Source organism: Diplodia corticola (assembly GCF_001883845.1).
Source record: "Diplodia corticola strain CBS 112549 chromosome Unknown scaffold17, whole genome shotgun sequence".
Taxonomy (NCBI): domain Eukaryota; kingdom Fungi; phylum Ascomycota; class Dothideomycetes; order Botryosphaeriales; family Botryosphaeriaceae; genus Diplodia; species Diplodia corticola.
The window spans coordinates 297533-315622 of NW_017971496.1; the positions used below are offsets into that span (position 1 = coordinate 297533).

The window sequence follows — 18090 nt, forward strand, 5'->3', positions numbered from 1 at the left end:
GGGCGCGACCGGCGGGCAAATCTCCTGCCAGCGCAATTCTCCCGCCGCTTTAGCCGCGAAAAAGGCAAGTCTCGCGACAAGCAGCAAAAAAAAGTCCAGCTCGAGGATCCAGCTCGATTGTTTCTAGGTCTATCATGCCATCTATGCGTCTTGTCTTGTGATCTCTCGGGAATCAAAAAAGTTCTAGAACCGAACCAATCCCAACCCGCTGTGCTCCGAAGGAATCCCACCAAGCGCCCGGTCCCTGGATGAGACGAGAACAAGTCTTAGTCCCAGTCATTCAACCCCTTGAACTCATCCAGCAGCTGCTGGTAAGAGTCTCCCATGTCGTTAGCTTGTACCGTCATCTCGTCGTGCTCCACGGCGTGCGATTCGCCCAAGTACGCCGTCTTCCAACTCCAGACAGTCCACCAGCAGCGCACGGCTTTACGCCCGCCCTGGCAGCCCCAGTCGTCGTAACCCGTCTCGTATCCTTCATTGCAGATCTTGAGGCCGGCCGCCTGCATCCTAGTGCGGAACTCCTCGACCTGCGGTTGATAAGCGATGCGGAGCGGGAGCTCGATGACCACTCTCGCACCAGCCTCGCGTGAGAGTCGGGCCATGATTGCTTGCACTAGCCATCCAGGATGCTCCGGAGAGTAAAGTGGATCCGCGGCCAGGACGAAGCGAAAACGCTGGCTTTCTTGATAGTCAGCCTCCTTCACAGCTTTGAGCGATAGATCCATTGACGACGGGTCCGTCCAGTCCAGAACTGCTGTATGAGCCGATGCAGTGTGCCGGTCGAGAATATCTTTATTCGAGAGCGCGTTACGATCTAGGTTCTCCACTATTTCAGGGAGGTCTGTCAGGAGTACATCTGTGCCCATGACCATTGCAGCGGACAATCCGACGAGGCCGGTGCCAGAACCTAGCTCAAGTACGGAATGCGGAGGTAGATGCTTTGCACCGGGAAGACTGCTCTCATCGGCGGCCAGTCGCCAAAGCCGTCGCGATAAGAGGTACGACGATGCCCAAGTCTTCAGTCCAAGGTTGTCTGCTGTCAGCGCCGGCTCATGGATTTCGATGTCCTCGCTGGGCCCGTCCTTGGCGGCGGGAATCCGAAACTTGCGCGATATCGCTCCCATAGCCGTCCGGCCGGACCGTTCGCTGAGACGAACGCTAGCAGCCTCCCAGATGTCCTCCTTCACCGAGTCGTCCTCAATCCAGCGCAAATCGCTCGCAATTATCCTTGTCAGGTAGGTGGCCAAGCCTTCCGGATTGATCTGCATGGGCTGGGCCTTCACGGCACTCATGCTTTGTCGGCGCGCCGATTTCACCGTCATGGGCGTCTCGTCATCTTCGGTGTCGCTTCCTTCCCACGAGGGCGGCTCCGAGGTCAGCAGGGTAAGCGTGTTCAGAAGTTCTTGGGCCGAGGGCTTTGTGTAGAGCTGAGGAAGGTCCAGCACTGGCACTGTCAGCTTACAGGGTTTAGCACATTCTGGAGGTGATTTCCATACCATGCAGGACCATCCCATTCCTTTCTGTGTTCTCGTCGTCCATGATCTGCGGGGGAAGAGCAAAGTTCAGGGACGCGGAGAGGGTATCGTGGGGGAAAACTAAAGGGTGTGGCCAAAGCGCCGATTCGCCGATGGCGCGCCGGCCAAGTCTCGAACGCCATGTTCCAGAAAAATGGCCCACCGCTCCTTCAGTTTTGGCAGCAACATCCAGCACCCTATTTCAAGACATCCTTGAAGCCGTAGTATGCCTGATCCATGTCGAAATGGAACTCGCGCGCCTGGTCCTCGGACAGTGCGTCGGCCGCCTTCATTTGGTTCAGAGTGATCAACCACTGGATGATCTTGCCCTTGTTCTCGAATTCCTTGTCCGTGACCCTGTTGACGGATTGGATGATGTCACCTAGAATCGGATGGAGCACATCCTTGGACAGCAGGCCCATTTTGATGGCATCTAGGAGCGTGATGAAGTTCTCCGTGGCAGAGACAACCAAGGTCGCATCCGCCGTGTCGTTGCCAGGGGCAGCGGGCCTGTGAGAGGGTTGTTCGACCGTGGCTGGGATGCCGACCTTGAGGCGTTCGGTTGCGCGGGGGCAGTCAAGCTGTGAAGCGCATTAGCCATGGTGCAGTGAAAGCACGGCCTCTCGACAACATACATCCCACTGACGCTTGAAAGCGTCCAGGTCCACGAATGCGTTGGACACTGCCTCATTGGCAAGGTTGGACTTATACTGCTTCAAGAGACGGCTGCAAGTGTCGGTGTATTCATTTTCGTGGATCGAGTCCTTCAGATAGGCCTTCTCGAGAGCATCAAGAGTGACGATGATGCTGTAGATCTCGGCCAATGATTCGTAAAGGTCGCGCTCGGTGCTGGTGGTGGACAGCTTCACTTCCTGCAGCAGCCTGGGTTAGGCGCGGCGCTGGCGGGCCAGGTTCCTGGTGCGACGCACCTCATCAAGATTGATCGTGGCCGAAAGCGCAGAGGTCGGAGTGTAGCTATACGGCGTCGGCGCGTACGGTAGCTGTCTTTGGGCGTACATTGTTGCTCAGTGGGGCAGGCTGGTGGTTGTTGAGGGCGGGCGTTGCGGACATGTGAGGCGTGAGCTCCTCCGCTCCGCGGCGCTCGGGCCAAGCAAGCGACCGGGATGCTGCGACGCTAGCTACAAAATTTCCCAGCCCTCCAAGCACCGCGACACTTTTCCTCGCCAACCCACTGCCCGCGCAGCACCACACCATGGCGCAATCCAAGTCGACCAGAAAGTTCGAAAAGAACCACCTGAAGGATACCCTCAAGCGCCGCAAGGAGGGCAAGAAAATCAAGCAGCGCGTCCAGATCAAGGAAAAGCGCAAGGCGCGACGTGCCGAGGACAATGAGGTTGCCAGCGATGTCGAGGCCGAGAACCAGGCCAAGCGTGCAAAGAAGGCTGAGGATACCAATCCCTTTGGCGACATGACCGTCGACGACTTCTTCCAGGGCGGCTTTGACATCCCCGAGCACCCCAAGTCGAAGAAGCAAAAGACCAAGGACGTACCCTCCAAGACCGGCAAGCGCAAGCGTACCGATCCCGCCCCTGGACCCGCCGAATCCGATGACGATTCCCTTGACGCCGACCCTGTTGCCGACGACAGTGCTTCCGAGGCCGATTCTGGTGACGATGTCGACGCACACAAGCAACATCTGGAGGAGCTCAAGAAGAAGGACCCGGAGTTCTACAAGTACATGCAGGAGAACGACCCCGAGCTGCTGGGCTTTGCTGAAGACGCCGATCTGGCCGAGATTGACGAACTGAGCGCCAGCGAAGCGGAAGACACGCCCAAGAAAAAGAAGAAGAAGAGCAAGAAGCAGGAAGATTCTGACGACGAGGAAGCTGCCGCCAGCAATGAGCTCACAAAGACACTGGTCAAGAAGTGGAGCACCGCAATGACTGAGAAGCATTCCCTGCGTGCCACCAAGGAAGTTGTTCTGGCTTTCCGTGCCGCAGCCCACTTGAACGAGGAGGACGGCAAGGAATACAAATATTCCATCTCGAATCCTGACGGTAGGTTTTCTTTTCAACTGCTACCCGAACATGCTTGCTGATTTGTCGCAGTCTACCATGAACTTCTTTTGCTCGCTCTGAACCGCGTTCCGGAGGTCCTCCAACACCACCTTCCCGTCAAAGAGTCGGCCACCGGCAAAGTCCGCGTTCCCACCGAGGGCAAGAAATTCAGCAACATGACTCCTATGCTCAAATCCCATGCGACATCCGTCATGCATCTCCTTGGCAGCCTCTCCGACGCCGCCACCCTCCGAATGACGGTCAGCTCCCTTCTTCCCCTTCTGCCATATATCTTGTCCTTCAAGAAGCTCCTCCGCGACCTGGCCAAGACCATCGTTTCGATATGGGCCGACTCGTCCAACACCGAGGCTACGAGAATCGCTTCTTTCCTCGTTCTGCGCAGATTGATCGTCATTGGAGACGCTGGCATCAAGGAGGCAACCCTCAAGGCTGTGTACCAGGGGTTCGTTCAGGGCAGCCGCAATACGACGGTGCACACGATTGCAGGCGTGAATTTGATGAAGAACTCTGCTGCAGAGCTCTGGGGCCTGGACCCTAACATGGGCTACACGACCGGATTCACCTTCATTCGCCAGCTCGCCATCCACCTCCGGACCAGTATCACGAACAAGTCAAAGGAATCGTACAAGACTGTGTACAACTGGCAATATGTGCACTCACTCGATTTCTGGTCGCGTGTCGTGTCCAGCCACTGCGATACCATGCGCGAGGCCGAGTCTGGCAAGGAGTCGCCTCTCCGCCCCCTCATCTATCCCATCGTGCAAGTCACGCTTGGCGCCATGCGCCTTATCCCTACGGCGCAGTACTTCCCGCTGCGGTTCCAGATGATCCGTTCTCTCCTCCGCATCACGCTTTCCACATCGACATACATTCCGCTTGCGCCAGCGCTGTACGAGGTGCTCAACTCGGCCGAGATGCGCAAGCCGCCCAAGCCGGCGACTCTGAAGCCTCTCGACTTCGCCACCAACATCCGCGCCGCCAAGTCGTACCTGCGCACGCGTGTGTACCAGGACGGCGTGGGCGAGCAGGTGGCGGAGCTGCTCGCCGAGTTCTTCGTCCTCTGGTCCAAGAACATTGCGTTCCCGGAGCTGGCGCTGCCGATGCTCGTGATGCTCAAGCGCTGGATGAAGGATGCCAGCAACAAGACGAAGGGCAACAAGAACACCAAGGTCAACCATGCCATTGGCATCGTCGTCCAGAAGCTCGAGGCCAACTCGCGCTGGATCGAGGAGCGCCGGGCCAAGGTCGACTTTGCGCCGAACAACCGGGCGGGGGTGGAAGGCTTCCTGAAGGAAACGGAATGGGAAAAGACGCCTCTCGGGGCATATGTCGTCGGCCAGCGCAAGACGCGCGAGGAGAAGGCGAGGTTGATCGAGGAGGGCCGCAAGGAGGAGGAGAAGAAGAAGCAGGAGGACAGGCAGGAGAAGGCGAAGGAGAGGAGGGGTGAATTCGAGGGGTTTGAGGAGGGGGATGGAGAGGAGAGCGAGAGTGACGAGGAAGTCGATGAGATGGAAGTCGACGGCAGCGACGACGAGTAGCTGACAGTAGAGCCGATGCAGTCGGAAGCATGGTCAAGGAGTTCCGGGTTTCGGGGCACACGCGCAATGGATATCCCCGCGTGAACAAAAGCAGTGGGTTTTACAGATCAATGAATGATTGTCACGTGCAGATAAGTGATGAAAATCCGGGGTCGGTTAGGGATTTGTGGAGTGGGTCCGAGCTTGCCGTCACTGCCCTTCACATGCCTGCCAAGGCCGAGGCTCCCCACGACAGCCCTCCGAATCGTCGCGCCCGCCAGCTCCACCATGTCCACAGGAGCTCTCACGCCTCCCTAGACGGTCCCCGGTCGATCCCCGAACGATGCGGCAGCATGGCTGTCCAGTCCACTCTTCGCCATAGCGAAGACCCCCTCCACGCCCTGTGGCAGCGCTACACCACCCTCCTCCGCACCCGCGCAAAGTCGCTGTCCAAAACAACACAGCTCCTCTCGACCCTCGCTCTCCTGCTCTCGATAATCGGCGCCGGCTATGGCGGCAACCGGTGGTGGCGGCGACGCAAGGCCGAGAAGGAACACGGGCGCCGGCTGCTGCGACGCAACTCTGGCCTGCGCGGCAAAGACGGCTCGCGCACCATCTTCGTGCCCACCAAGGGCGAATCGACAAGCAAGGTGACCATATATCCGACGAAGCCAACCACCTTCGATGCCCACAGACGACTTTTCCTGCAGCCGCCCCGCGCCGCCGGCCTGAGCGATGGCCACACGCCCCAGGTCCCCCCGCCGCAGACGAAGCCCGGCTTAAACCTTGCCTTCCTGCACCAGTTCCTGAGCCTGCTCAATATCATGATACCGAGATGGAACAGTAAAGAGACGGGGCTGTTGCTCAGCCACGGTGTCTTCTTGATGCTGCGGACATATCTTTCGCTGGTCGTCGCCCGACTGGACGGAGAGCTTGTGCGCGACCTTGTGGCTGGCAACGGGAAAGCTTTCCTGTGGGGTATCGTCAAGTGGTGCGGAATCGGCAGTTTCGCCTCGTATACCAACGCGATGATCAAGTTCCTACAGTCCAAGGTCTCCATCGCCTTCCGGACACGGCTGACGCGGTACATCCACGATCTGTACCTGAACGACCATCTAAACTACTACAAGCTCTCCAACCTCGACGGCGGCATCGGTCAGGGCGCCGACCAGTTCATTACTCAGGATCTCACGCAGTTCTGCGCCGAGGCTGCGGCTCTGTACTCGTCTCTTGGAAAGCCTTTTGTTGATATTTGTGTTTTCAATTACCAGCTTTTCCGTTCTCTTGGTCCCCTGGCATTGGGCGGTCTTCTAGCAAACTACTTCCTTACAGCTACTATCCTCCGCAAGCTCTCGCCTCCATTCGGTAAGCTCAAAGCTGTGGAAGCACGCCGTGAAGGAGACTTCCGTGCCCTTCATTCTCGCCTCATCGCCAACGCCGAAGAAGTCGCCTTCTACGGTGGAGATCAGATGGAGAGAACTTTCCTTGACAGGGGCTTCAAGGAGCTCAAGCATTGGATGGAGGGGATCTACAGTCTGAAGATCCGCTATAACATGCTAGAGGACTTTGTCCTAAAGTACTCCTGGTCCGCATTCGGTTATCTCATCACCTCCCTCCCCGTGTTTCTTCCCGCCTGGGGCGGGCTGGGAGGCGCCACGGAGCTCGCCGACGCGGCCGAGCGCAGCGGGCGCGAGCGCAGCCGCATGAAAGACTTCATCACCAACAAGCGCCTCATGCTCTCGCTCGCCGACGCCGGCGGCCGCATGATGTACAGCATCAAAGACCTGCAGGAGCTGGCGGGCTACACATCCCGCGTCTACACGCTCATCAGCACCCTCCACCGCACCCACGCCGACGCGTACTACCTGCCGCCGGGGCAGCGCCCCGAGCTCTTCTCCCTCGCCGACGCCCAAGGCACCGTGCACAAGGGCTTCGACGGCGTGCGGCTCGAGCACGTGCCCATCGTGGCCCCGGCCCTGTACCCCATGGGCGGCGACGAGCTCCTCGACTCGCTCTCCTTCATCGTCCACTCGGGCGAGCACCTCCTCATCACGGGGCCCAACGGCGTCGGCAAGAGCGCCGTCTCGCGCGTCGTCGCCGGCCTGTGGCCCACGTACCGCGGGCTGGTCTCGCGCCCCCGCTCCACCGGCACCGACGGCATCATGTTCCTCCCCCAGCGGCCCTACCTCAGCACCGGCACCCTGCGCGATCAGGTCATCTACCCGCACACCGCCGTCGACATGAATCACGCCGGTCGCCGCGACTTCGAGCTGTCCAAGGTCTTGGAGGAGGCCAGGCTGGGATATCTGCCGGATCGCGAGGGCGGGTGGGACACGCGGAAGGTGTGGCAGGATGTGTTGAGCGGCGGCGAGAAGCAGCGGATGGGGATCGCGCGGCTGCTGTATCACGAGCCGCGGTATGCGTTTGTCGATGAGAGCACGAGTGCTGTGAGCAGCGATGTGGAGGGGCTGTTGTATGAGAATGCGAAGGCGAGGGGGATCAGTAAGTTTCTCTTTCTCTCTTTCTTTCTCTTCTTTTTTTTTGTCTTTCCCCTCCCTCTCTCGACCGTTGTAAAGTAAAGACTAACGCAATGCGCAGCACTCATCACCATCTCCACCCGCGCCTCGCTCAAGCGCTACCACACGTACACCCTCACCCTCGGTCTCGGCGAGCACGGTGATGAGTGGGATTTCCAGCGGATCGGCACCGCGCAGGAGAAGTCGTCGGTCGAGAAAGAGCTGGCGGAGCTGCGTGAGCGGCTCGAGCGCGTCGAGGAGTGGAAGCAACGCCGGAACGAGATTGAGAGGGAGTTGGGACAGGTGTGGGTTGAGGGTGTGGATGAGGCGTTGGCGCCGCCGCCGTATGCAGAGGGGGAGGGGAGTGGGGTTGTTGTCGCAAGGGGAGAGGGAGACGAGAAGGTGGATGATAATGAGGTTGCGGTGGAGGATGATTAGAGGGGGTGGGCTGTGTGGTTGGTGTTGTAGAGAGAGAGCGAGAGAGAAGATATGCTATGAAATGTACTTTTGATGCTTGTCAGCTGGGATGGCCTGGCTGTAGTCGGTGCTTTCGTGAAATGGGGTAGATTGTCTTTTTGGGTAAGCGCTTGTTTTCTGGTTGGCGGTGTCAACAGAGTCTTGCGGTGTTGGAAGGCGCGATGACCAAGGGGGGTATTTAGTACTTTCTCTTGGGTAGCTCAATACAACAGCCGTTCACCTCCTCAAGCTTTCACGCCCCAAGCCCTTTCAGCGGCGTGCGTGTGTCATTCCCTCTTTCACGTACACTGCCTTTTACATTTCGGACGTGAACAACTTCACACACTCCTTAACAACGACATACAATTCTTCTGAATAACACCCCATCCCACCTCTACAGCATGTCTCCAATCATCGTCGAGAGAGATCCCTATACGAGCCTATACTCAGAAGTGCCGAGGCTTCCCCATGTTCTTCCTACATGGTCGGTACCTCCCCTTCTCCCAGCATCCCCCAGCTCAGACAGAGCCTGGTACAGGCCAGCTAACGCATCTATGACCTTCCAATTCAAAGCCAATCTTCTTAGGATGACAAGCTCCTCCGCATTGAAACCGTCGTCGACAAACGGCCCCCCAGCAGCGGGTTCCTATTCCACATGCAGTACCAGCGCACACACCAACTTGTCTTCGCCGCCGCCGCCTCCGCCTCCTTTTCTTCTTCGACGATACCCACCCTTCAACGGCTACATTCCTCTAAGAAATTAGGTAGTTCAGGTCAGATCAGCGACGCGGCAGGACTCATCCACCTCACGGCGACCGCCGGCAGGGGCCGACGATGACGACGCCAGCGATGGTTGTTGCACGCGGTTTAGTTGGACTGTTCTATGCACCCCTGCGAGCTGCCGCTTCTGTTGCCAACCGGGTGGCAGCTCATCACAGAAAACACGGCGTGCCTGGTTCACGCTTGCCGTCGCTGCTGCCACCTGCCCGCCCCGCGCGCATCGTCCCTTGGTCTCATCGAGAAGAACGTCACGTCTACGAACCATCAGTAGCTGACCAGCACTACGCTTCCGCGTTTGGACACCGTTTACTCCTATTTACGTACGTCTAGGCACCAGAACACACGATGGCCTGCCTTGCCTTGCCCAACCCCTGGCTCCGGCTTCACACTCTGGACTCTTGCCCGCAAGCTGACAACGGATATGCCTCTGCTCCTCGCCAACACCAAAATGCCCTCTACTACATGGCAGAAAGGGATCCGCGCCCCTGAGGCTCCAGACAACCGGCCGTGAGCACTTGGGAGAAGACACCCTGGCCCCGCCGTCGTAAGCTTGCTTTCTACGAGGCGCCCATCAGCAGTGGCGGGCCTCTCGCGTTACCAGACATCCAGCCAGCTGGTCCGCATTACAATCTGCAGACCACCTCAGCTACAGAATCTGAAATTACTGGCAGCGAGTCAGTACATCTCACAGTTCAGGATGAAGGTCTTTTACAGGCCAGGCAAGACGCACCTCGTCCCGGACGCCTTGAGCAGACTCATCGATGAGTCCGCCGCACCACCCGAGGCGGACCCCGAGATTCTGGGTCCAGTCAACGTCTTTGCCGTTACCGTGGTCGAACTATCTGACGAAATCAAGTCGCGCATCAAGCGAGCTTTATCTCGTCGACAATCATTGGAAGCTGAAAGGCACCATATCCCATACGATCACCGCCACCAGGATTTGATCCACCAGGCGCATCGTCTTCCTCCGACCGCACCAGGATCTCAATCCACCAGCGCGACGAGCCCGTAACCTTACGTCTCTTTCAAAGACTTCTTCTCAAGAACCTTCACAACGCTTCCGCTCCCATTCGCTCTCGACGTCGAAGAAGTTCAGATCAGACGGACAGCTTTGAGGCAAGGAACAACGGGACTCGACCCTCCGTACCAGCACCCCGGTTCGGAACGACTTCCCACCCTACGGTTCCGCGCTTTCGAAGCTCCTCCGTACGATCCCTACCGGATCTCCGCCAAAGCTCTTCCTCGTCCGCGCCGCTCTTCACAGCTTGCTTCTATATTCCGCAAGCTTCCACGGCCTTCTGGCCAAGAAAGGAAAGAAACACCACTGAGGATCGAGAAGGACCAGCCCGACGGTCAAGCTGACCTGGGTTCGCGGCTACCGCCGTTATCTCCTTGGTTGTTTCCCTTTAGCAGTACTAGATAATAATGAAATTGAATGTGAACGCGCGTCTTCTGGCTTTGCGAGTATCTTGACATCGTATTGAGCCGACCGATATTTTTATATGTATGTCCTCCGTGTGGCTAACCATACCATTAAATTTCCGAGGCTGTACACTAGAGAAAGACGCAATGGTCGAAATTGGCTTCCGTATTATGTACGACGGAGGGAAAGAAGGGCGTGTGGCTTGCAATAGAGATTGGGCCGACGATTGCCTGTGTTTCTCAGCCAATCTGTGTATGTGTCGCAATTAGTGGGGGACCTAAACATAGCTAATGGCGGCTTGAAAATGATTGCATCATGATAGATAAGTAGAACTATAAGATGTTGTCGAGGGGGGACGACAAGATAGAAGTGTTCGGGGCGGGGAAAGAGTCCTTGCACTCAACTTAACACACGCCATGCAGAGCAGCACTAATGCGGGGATAGCTAGGCTACCGTTGCAAGCCGTTCGACGCGCTAGCACTACGCCATGGCATGCGCGCTACTCTTAACACCAACACCAACTCCGCATAAGGCCAGAACAAACCAATGAAGATACCGGATCAAACCTTGCGCATTAAAGCAACCAGGTGAAGATCTTCGCCTTGCTCAACCCCGATGCAGTGAGTCTACCCACTGCGACCACGCTGCCCTGATTAGCTGACTCTACTTGGCATTTCGTCGCAGCGCCCGAACCCCAGCCAACGCCCATTCCCTCCGCTCGAGCGCGACGCCACAATTAGCCTGCAAACCTACTGCACAAGCCCGCTACCTCCGACCGAGTACCGCAACCGCTTACGCGTTGTTGATTGCGTGCGATACCAAACACCCTCCTCAGACCGCTAACCTGTATAACTTTGGCAAGCATCACTTTATGGAGGCGAAGCAGCGCCTGGACCGAGAGGTGGCGCTGTTAGCTTATTAGGGAGCATACAATGGAAAACCAGAGTATGGGCCGGATCCAGGGTAGCTGTGCATCCGGAGTCATAGTATAACGGTTACATTATTGATCAAGCAAACTCTAACATCTTCTTGGGAGCATCAGTGTACCATATTGGAGCCTCAGCAAGCATTGAAAGCTTGGAACTGAGCTTGATAGCATTCAATTGCCATATGATGACGAGAGCGTGGCTTGAACTCTTGATTCTACGAGTCCAACAACCCACGGCTAAGTTTCTCATGATCAGCAACCTTGGCGACAGTCCAAGGCAGGCGGTTTAGATAATGTATTCCGGAAGTCCTCTAAGGGTATACTGTCGTTGTCTTGTGTAACTGCGGATTCCTCAGTCATGGAAGAACAATGGCGATCGGATGCCATACAGACGGACCGCTCAGAGCCATGATTCCTTTGGTAATTTGACAATGTCTGGGTACTTTGTTTGTTATCATCAACTATTCTTTGTTTCGGGATCACGCGGATGTAGTCTTACTCACACACTCTACTCCTTGTAAAGGCGCACATAGGCGAAGCGCAGTGCGGCAAATCTTTCCCCATAACATTTTGCATCAGCACCTTCTAATGACACTCTATATACGCCTCAAAATGATACATGGATGCGGCTCGATACATACGATGCATAGACGTTGCGCTTTGGAGACAGCTTTGAAGTGCAACTCCGACAGTACAGCAGACCTATGGAGAAGCTGTGACAGAAGGTACCAAGTATATCATGGCACTTCGTAAACGGCGAGAAAGGCAAAGCGGTTCTGCGACGACGCGTTTGAAGAGCGTAAGCATGGCGGCTCTATATACCTCTCTCCACAATCCACCAGCTCCTCGGGGGACGCGTCGGCGAGGGCGCAGACGCGTCTGCCATACGCGTCTGCCCGGTCTCCCACCGTGGGTACCAGCTGCGGCCCGTTCCGCGCGGAGTGAGTGAGTGGGCAGCCCGCCACGGGCGTGGACAGTGGCCAAGACTTGCCTGTCTGGGAAGACGTGCGTCCAATCAAGGCTGCTCTAGACAGCGCAGAGCCCCCCCATCTGCCACCAGGCGCGTGCTCAGTTTCCGTCACTGCTGGCCAGACCTATTTCAACTCTGCTGGCTGCCGCCAACCCTCCCTCGTTCCTCTCTTTCCATCTCTCTCCCAAGACCTTACACTTGATCCTCACAAGCCATTCAGCTTACTGGACTGCTTCGACGGCTCTCAAGCTCTTCCCGATTCCCATTCTTGAATCGACCCTCAATCCTCCCCTTCATACTCAATCCGCAGCCTTTCAACCCACCCTGCGACCGTCCACCCACCTGCGCCAGCTCCACCGGCCCAAGCAGGTCAACTTCCTCAACACCGGGTTTCAAGTAAGCTTCCATCTTTTCTTTGCCTTTGCTCTCCTCCACCCCGTCTAAGGCCCTTAGCCCATTCACTGCAGCTTCATCCATTGCCCACATGCCCCCTAAACACCCGGCCACCAACACCACCCCACCCGCCTCCTAACACATCGCCACTGGCACCACTGTACAGTGTACAGGCCAGCCGGCTTTTAACGTTCCACCTGTCCTTGGCTTTCCCTGCTCCACACCCACCCACCTGATCTTGACATCAAGTTATCTACCACGCACACACTTCCGTTTCGCGCTGTTGGCTTCTACCTGCAAGACCTCAGACTTTGCTTACTGACACGCAGACCCTCGTTCAATCAACTTCCAGCTCCTCATCACTCCCTCATCATTCCTTCATCAACAATGGCCGGCGGACGCAGAAGATCCACCCGCATCGCCGCGAAGCCGGCGCCTGTCCCCAAGCCGGAACAGGACTCCAATAGCGATAGTTCGGACAACTCCTCGTCCGACATGGTGCCATCTTTACCCTCATACCCCGAATCTGACTCGGACGACGCCTACACCGGCGGCTCCGACGCTTCCGCCGCCGCCGACGACGATGCCATAGACGCCGCTTCGGACCTGGCCTCCGACACCCTCGACCTCGGCGAGCCGACGAAGCGCTCGCACACCAAGTCGACGAAGAGCAAGAAGGGTGCTGCTGCCGCCGCTGGCACATCCACATCCATTGCCGCCACCGCCGCCATCGACACGCGCAGCCAGGAGCTCATGGAGAAGCGGCGACGTGCGGAAGAGAAGGCACGGCTGCTCCCCTCATACCGCGGGGCGGCGTGGCTGCTTGCGCACCCGCCGCGCAAGGCCATCAGGCAGGCGCGCGATAGCGCGACGATGACCATGGAGCGGTCGTGGATGAACCGCCGGATGCCGTTTGCGTTCAAGAACAACAATACGCGCATGCGGACTAGCTGCGGCATTGAGTTGTTTTCCAAGAGGCCGATCAGGGACGGGCCTGTTGCTGGCGGTGCTGCTGGCAAGGACAAGAAGGGTGAGGGGAAGAAGAAGGGGGGTGCCGATGGCGGCAAGAAGAAGTTTGGCGACTGGTCGAGGCCGGAGCATGGGGTCAACGAGTTGAACCTCCAGCCGGACTTTGTCAAGTTCTTGTGGGATGACGGCATGCCGGGCGAGTCGGTCAAGGAGCCGGTCGACATTACTGATCGACAGGTTGTTCGCTGTGATGAGAACTTTGGCCTTCATCGCCATGCGAATGATGGCGAGCACCCAGACGGCTTCACGTGCTGCGAGAGTCGCAAGTCACATCTCGACTTGTACATGAAGCTGCGCCGCAGGGAGCTGGAGTCTGACCAGCAGCAGGGGCAGGAGGCCGGCGAGGACGAGAGTGACGACGAGTCTGAGGACGAGTCGGGCAAGAAGAAGGGGAAGTCCAAGGCGACGAAGAAGACGAGGAATCGCCGCAACAGCGCACGGTGGACAGCCAGGAAAGCGAAGATCACCGACAAGCTCGTCCTGGAAGAGGTCCACACCTGGGAGGATCACGACTTTGCCATCTGCGTGGCATGCGACGACGAGCAACTTTACCACCTGACCCCCAAGGCCGGCGATGGCCACTTCCACGGCGCCCTCGTCCCCTTGTGCCAGGACTGCTCCCTCCTTGCCGTCGACCAATACGGCTTCGGTTTCAATGGCTGCGCCTGCGACCAGGAGCGGCGCTGCCTCAACCATCGTATCGAGCACCTGGAGGAGCTGGCCGACGTCCGCGACGCCTACGTCAAGAAAAACCAGCCCAAGGGCGACCACCCGGCCCTCCGCATCTACAACAAGCTGCACAGGAAGGCGGACAAGAAGGAGGCTGCCGGCGACGAGGACTTCATCTACCCCGAAGTCACTCCCGTCTGCCCCAACTGCAGGACGAACTTCCCGCCGCCTGTCCCGACTCACTTCGCATACAGCTGCATCCAATGCGAACAGGAGGTCGTCATTCCGGCTCCTGACGAGACCATGGACCTGGAGGAGGGTAGCAGGTGGCAGTCCGTCTGCGAGGAGCCGCAGTCCTTCGTCGAGAACCTAGGACAGCCCGTTGCGCGCTCGCTGCCCATGCTGGAGCAGAAGGGGGACTGGAACCCGCGCTGGGTGGACATCTTCAAGCAGTTCGCTGCGAACCAACGGCCCGAGGACGTCGAGTCCGACTTTGGCTCTGGCGGCAGCGATGCTGCTGCTGCTGACGACGAGCTGGCGGCTTCCAACGACGCCGACGTCGAACAGCACGACGACACTCCGGTGACGACGACCATTGACGACGTTGCCGACAACGGCCTCACTCCTGAAGAGGAGTACCACCTGAACCTCGCCGGCGCCATGGACCCGTCCACCGCTCCCACCACTACCACTACTTTCCCCACGCCAACCGACACCACGACCGAGCAGCAGCAGCAGGAGCCCGGCGAGAAGAAGAGCACCAAGCGCAAGCGCGCCTCTGGCTCCTCTTCCCCTGGTGCCATAGATGCTCCCATGAGCAGCAGCAGCAGCAGCAGCAGCAGCCCCACCACCGCTGCTGCTCCGGACGACAGGACCTCCGAGCGGCCGATCAAGCGGATGCGCAGCGCGTACTTTGATCGTCACCTACCGGCTGAGTCTGCAGGAATTTTCAGCGGCGGCGGCGATGATGGTGTTGTGCGTGGTGAGAGCGAGGAGGAGGACAAGGAGGACGAGGAGGTGTGAAGGGAGGGTGGTGGTGGATGAGGTGCGTGCTGGTGGTTGAGTGTGGGGGGTTTGTTTGCGATGGATGATGCGACGGTGTGGGATTTCGTTCTTTGCTGGGTTTGCTGTTTGGCTGGGGGAAGGGTTTTCGGCTGGATTCTATTTGGGTGTCTTTGTGGCTTTCTTGCTTTCTTCTTCTTCTTTTGCTTTCTCTTTCCTATTCTATTAGCGACGGCGATGGTGGCGTTTACACAGCATCCATATACCCTGCGATGCTGCTCAATGACAGTTGATACATATGCGACCGACGTAGACTTCGTGACTTCTTACGGTGAGGTTTGCTGTTGACTGACGGACTTTTACTTGCTTACCTTCTTCTTATTCCATCTTCTGCTTTCGGCTTTCGGCTCTCAACTTGGTAGTGGCTTGATGGTTGGGACACTACATCTGGGACCATCTCCTCCTCCTCTTGTTGTTAGTTTGCAGGCAGCATGGTTTTTGCTTCCAGTCTCTATTCTTTTCCTGTTCTGATAGTGGAGGGCTTGCGGCTAGGGATCGAGAGATAGACAGGCGCAGAAAGAGCGCGTTAATAGCAAGAGTAGACAGAAAAGTAAAAAGCCACAAAACACGATATACTTGACGAGAAAGCACTGTCCATGGATATGATGTGAAGGATGAAGCACTTCCATGCGTCGCACATATAGAGGGAGTGATTTAATGCCTAAGCGATACTTAAGCCAGTTCTGTCGACGGCAACTGCTCAGGCATTCAAATCAGTGTAGAGTCGTGATTGCTTAGCATGTCCGCCTTTTTTGACCCGGAACGCATCTCCTGCGAGTCTGTTGGATCTTTAAAGCTCGCACTTACGGCTTGACGGAGAGGGCTCCGCCGGATCAAATATTGAAGTACAGTAAAAGGGTTGAGGAGAACGTGTCGTTTCGCCTGTTCACTTAGCGCAACTGCATAGCCTGGCCAATTAAAATTGATGTCATTCAAACTAGGGAGGCTTCTGTGACAGGAAGAATGCAATTCATTACGTCATACTACCGCGCGCATGATGCCAAGTATTCAGCGAGCATACAAGTGGCCTTCTGCGCCTCTCCCTCCTCCGCAATCATTCCGCAGAGGTTGTTGGATGCCTGTCCGAGATATTTTTAGATAATTTTGAACTACTCCCCTCGCCCCGAACAGCATCTCTTATGGGCCCCTCGGCAGCTTGACTGTATGCGCAAAAGCTTTTCCGTGGCTGAATTAGTGTTTCCTGGTATTGAAGACTGCACTGGCAGAGACATATATCTGTTACGGAGCACTCAGCCTGCTCGTCGCATAGGTAAAGCTGATCTGTTTGATGATGTAGGCTCATGGCGCCCAATTTATCTTTGCGTTGTGGGTAAAGAGAATGTAAAAGGCCGGCTTCCTGATGGGCGGCGGGCATGCGACGCTGAGCTGGCGTTCGGCGCGTGGGCGGCCGGTTGGCGGGCTGGGGCGCTGAGGGGGTGATGGCGCTTACTAGTTGGATGAGAGGGACTGTCAGCTTTTGTGATCATCTTAAAGTGTGTTTCTTGGACGCGACCAGGGTTGTTTTGGGAGTGCATGATGACAGATGTGGCGCTGCGAGCATCACTTGTCGCTAAGAGCAAAATTGGAAATGTCAATGGCGGAGTTCATCGGCGGAGTTGTACTGAGACAATGCATTACTGGCTGTTCTGCTGCAGAAACGGGTGGACTAAAGGCCGTAGTCGGATCGGAGAGTGGTGGTCAATCTTGCGGGCTTCGAAGCGACAGCGGCACTCTACGACGCAACCTACCCGGCCCAACGATCCGACCGTACCGATGGACCCAAGATCAGAGGTGCGCTCAGTGATTGTAAGCGATAAAGAGATCACCGGCCATCGTGCAGTGCGTACATACCAGTCTCGTCAGGCGAAGTGTTGAGCATCCTCCAGTCTCCACCACCAGCCAACTATCCAACCTTGATGCGGCACACATGACGCTCAGCGCCGGTGACGAATATCTCCAATGGCGCAAATTTAATGATGATCAAACAACCGCACCACCCATACTTTGCCATACGGACGGCTCAACCTTTAGAGATGGACCAGATATCATCGGGCAAGTCAAACAAGCCCAAAGCGCGAAGCCGTAGCTCACAACCTTTCGAACGCAACAACGCATACCTATGACGGCCAAAGGTCCTTCTTGACACCAGATACCATCCGCCAGGCACTAAATCATCTCCTGCGACACGGATCCCTGCCTCTGTCAACGATGCAGACCATCCGCCGCCGTCTCTTCCTCCGCAGCAGCAAAATCAGCAGCACGACCACTGAAACCATGCTATCCTTACAGAAAAAATACTAATTCTCATAACAGCAGCTTTCATGCCACCTTCCGCAGCAAGAACAGTCCTCAAACAACAGCGACCGCACTGACCGATCCTCCGCCATCACCGCTTCCACCTCCACCTCCACCTCCACGTCCGCCTCCGCCTCCGCCCACGACACCCAAAACCACATCTCTGGCGCACTTCCTGGCCTCCTTCAAGCGTACGTGGCTCGCCGCGACCTTGGCCGAACGACCTCTGGCAACCGGGGATGCCGATGTCTTGAGGCGGGAAACGATAACGCGGTATGCAACAGCGCGGCGGATAAATAGTGATGCTGTCATTACGGTGCGGCTCCTAGGCCCACTGATAGACATTGTTATATTCCGTATGGGTATTGGGGAGATTTTGACGTGCAGCGTTTTCTTTACTGTCATCGGACGCACCGCTTTCAACCGTCGCATTGAGAATCGGCCTTCGAAGCAAGACATAACACAATTTCAAACAAGACTTGATGACTTAGCAGAAGCG

At 57.0% G+C, this 18090-nt stretch overlaps 6 protein-coding genes across 6 annotated transcripts; 4 read left to right on the forward strand and 2 right to left on the reverse strand.

Annotated features, from left to right (window-relative positions):
- Positions 1-266: 266 nt before the first annotated feature.
- On the reverse strand, positions 267-1539 carry BKCO1_1700096 (glucose-inducible sam-dependent methyltransferase; the record flags this gene model as incomplete). Its single annotated transcript, XM_020271714.1, has 2 exons — positions 267-1444; positions 1497-1539. The coding sequence occupies 2 exons, from the start codon at positions 1537-1539 to the stop codon at positions 267-269; spliced, it is 1221 nt and encodes a 406-aa protein (XP_020131680.1).
- Positions 1540-1711: 172 nt separating this feature from the next.
- Positions 1712-2533, reverse strand: BKCO1_1700097 (vacuolar protein sorting-associated protein; the record flags this gene model as incomplete). Its single annotated transcript, XM_020271715.1, has 3 exons — positions 1712-2095; positions 2150-2386; positions 2444-2533. 3 exons carry the CDS (start codon positions 2531-2533, stop codon positions 1712-1714), a joined length of 711 nt encoding a protein of 236 aa, XP_020131681.1.
- Positions 2534-2727: 194 nt separating this feature from the next.
- BKCO1_1700098 (ribosome assembly protein noc2) lies at positions 2728-5091 on the forward strand (the record flags this gene model as incomplete). Its single annotated transcript, XM_020271716.1, has 2 exons — positions 2728-3532; positions 3584-5091. 2 exons carry the CDS (start codon positions 2728-2730, stop codon positions 5089-5091), a joined length of 2313 nt encoding a protein of 770 aa, XP_020131686.1.
- Positions 5092-5423: 332 nt separating this feature from the next.
- Positions 5424-8024, forward strand: BKCO1_1700099 (peroxisomal abc transporter; the record flags this gene model as incomplete). Its single annotated transcript, XM_020271717.1, has 2 exons — positions 5424-7572; positions 7669-8024. 2 exons carry the CDS (start codon positions 5424-5426, stop codon positions 8022-8024), a joined length of 2505 nt encoding a protein of 834 aa, XP_020131687.1.
- Positions 8025-9519: 1495 nt separating this feature from the next.
- On the forward strand, positions 9520-9834 carry BKCO1_17000100 (retrotransposable element tf2; the record flags this gene model as incomplete). Its single annotated transcript, XM_020271561.1, has 1 exon — positions 9520-9834. The coding sequence occupies one exon, from the start codon at positions 9520-9522 to the stop codon at positions 9832-9834; it is 315 nt and encodes a 104-aa protein (XP_020131632.1).
- Positions 9835-12923: 3089 nt separating this feature from the next.
- BKCO1_17000101 (uncharacterized protein) lies at positions 12924-15257 on the forward strand (the record flags this gene model as incomplete). The annotated part of the gene is made up of 1 exon (XM_020271562.1): positions 12924-15257. The coding sequence occupies one exon, from the start codon at positions 12924-12926 to the stop codon at positions 15255-15257; it is 2334 nt and encodes a 777-aa protein (XP_020131631.1).
- Between the last annotated feature and the right edge of the window lie 2833 nt (positions 15258-18090).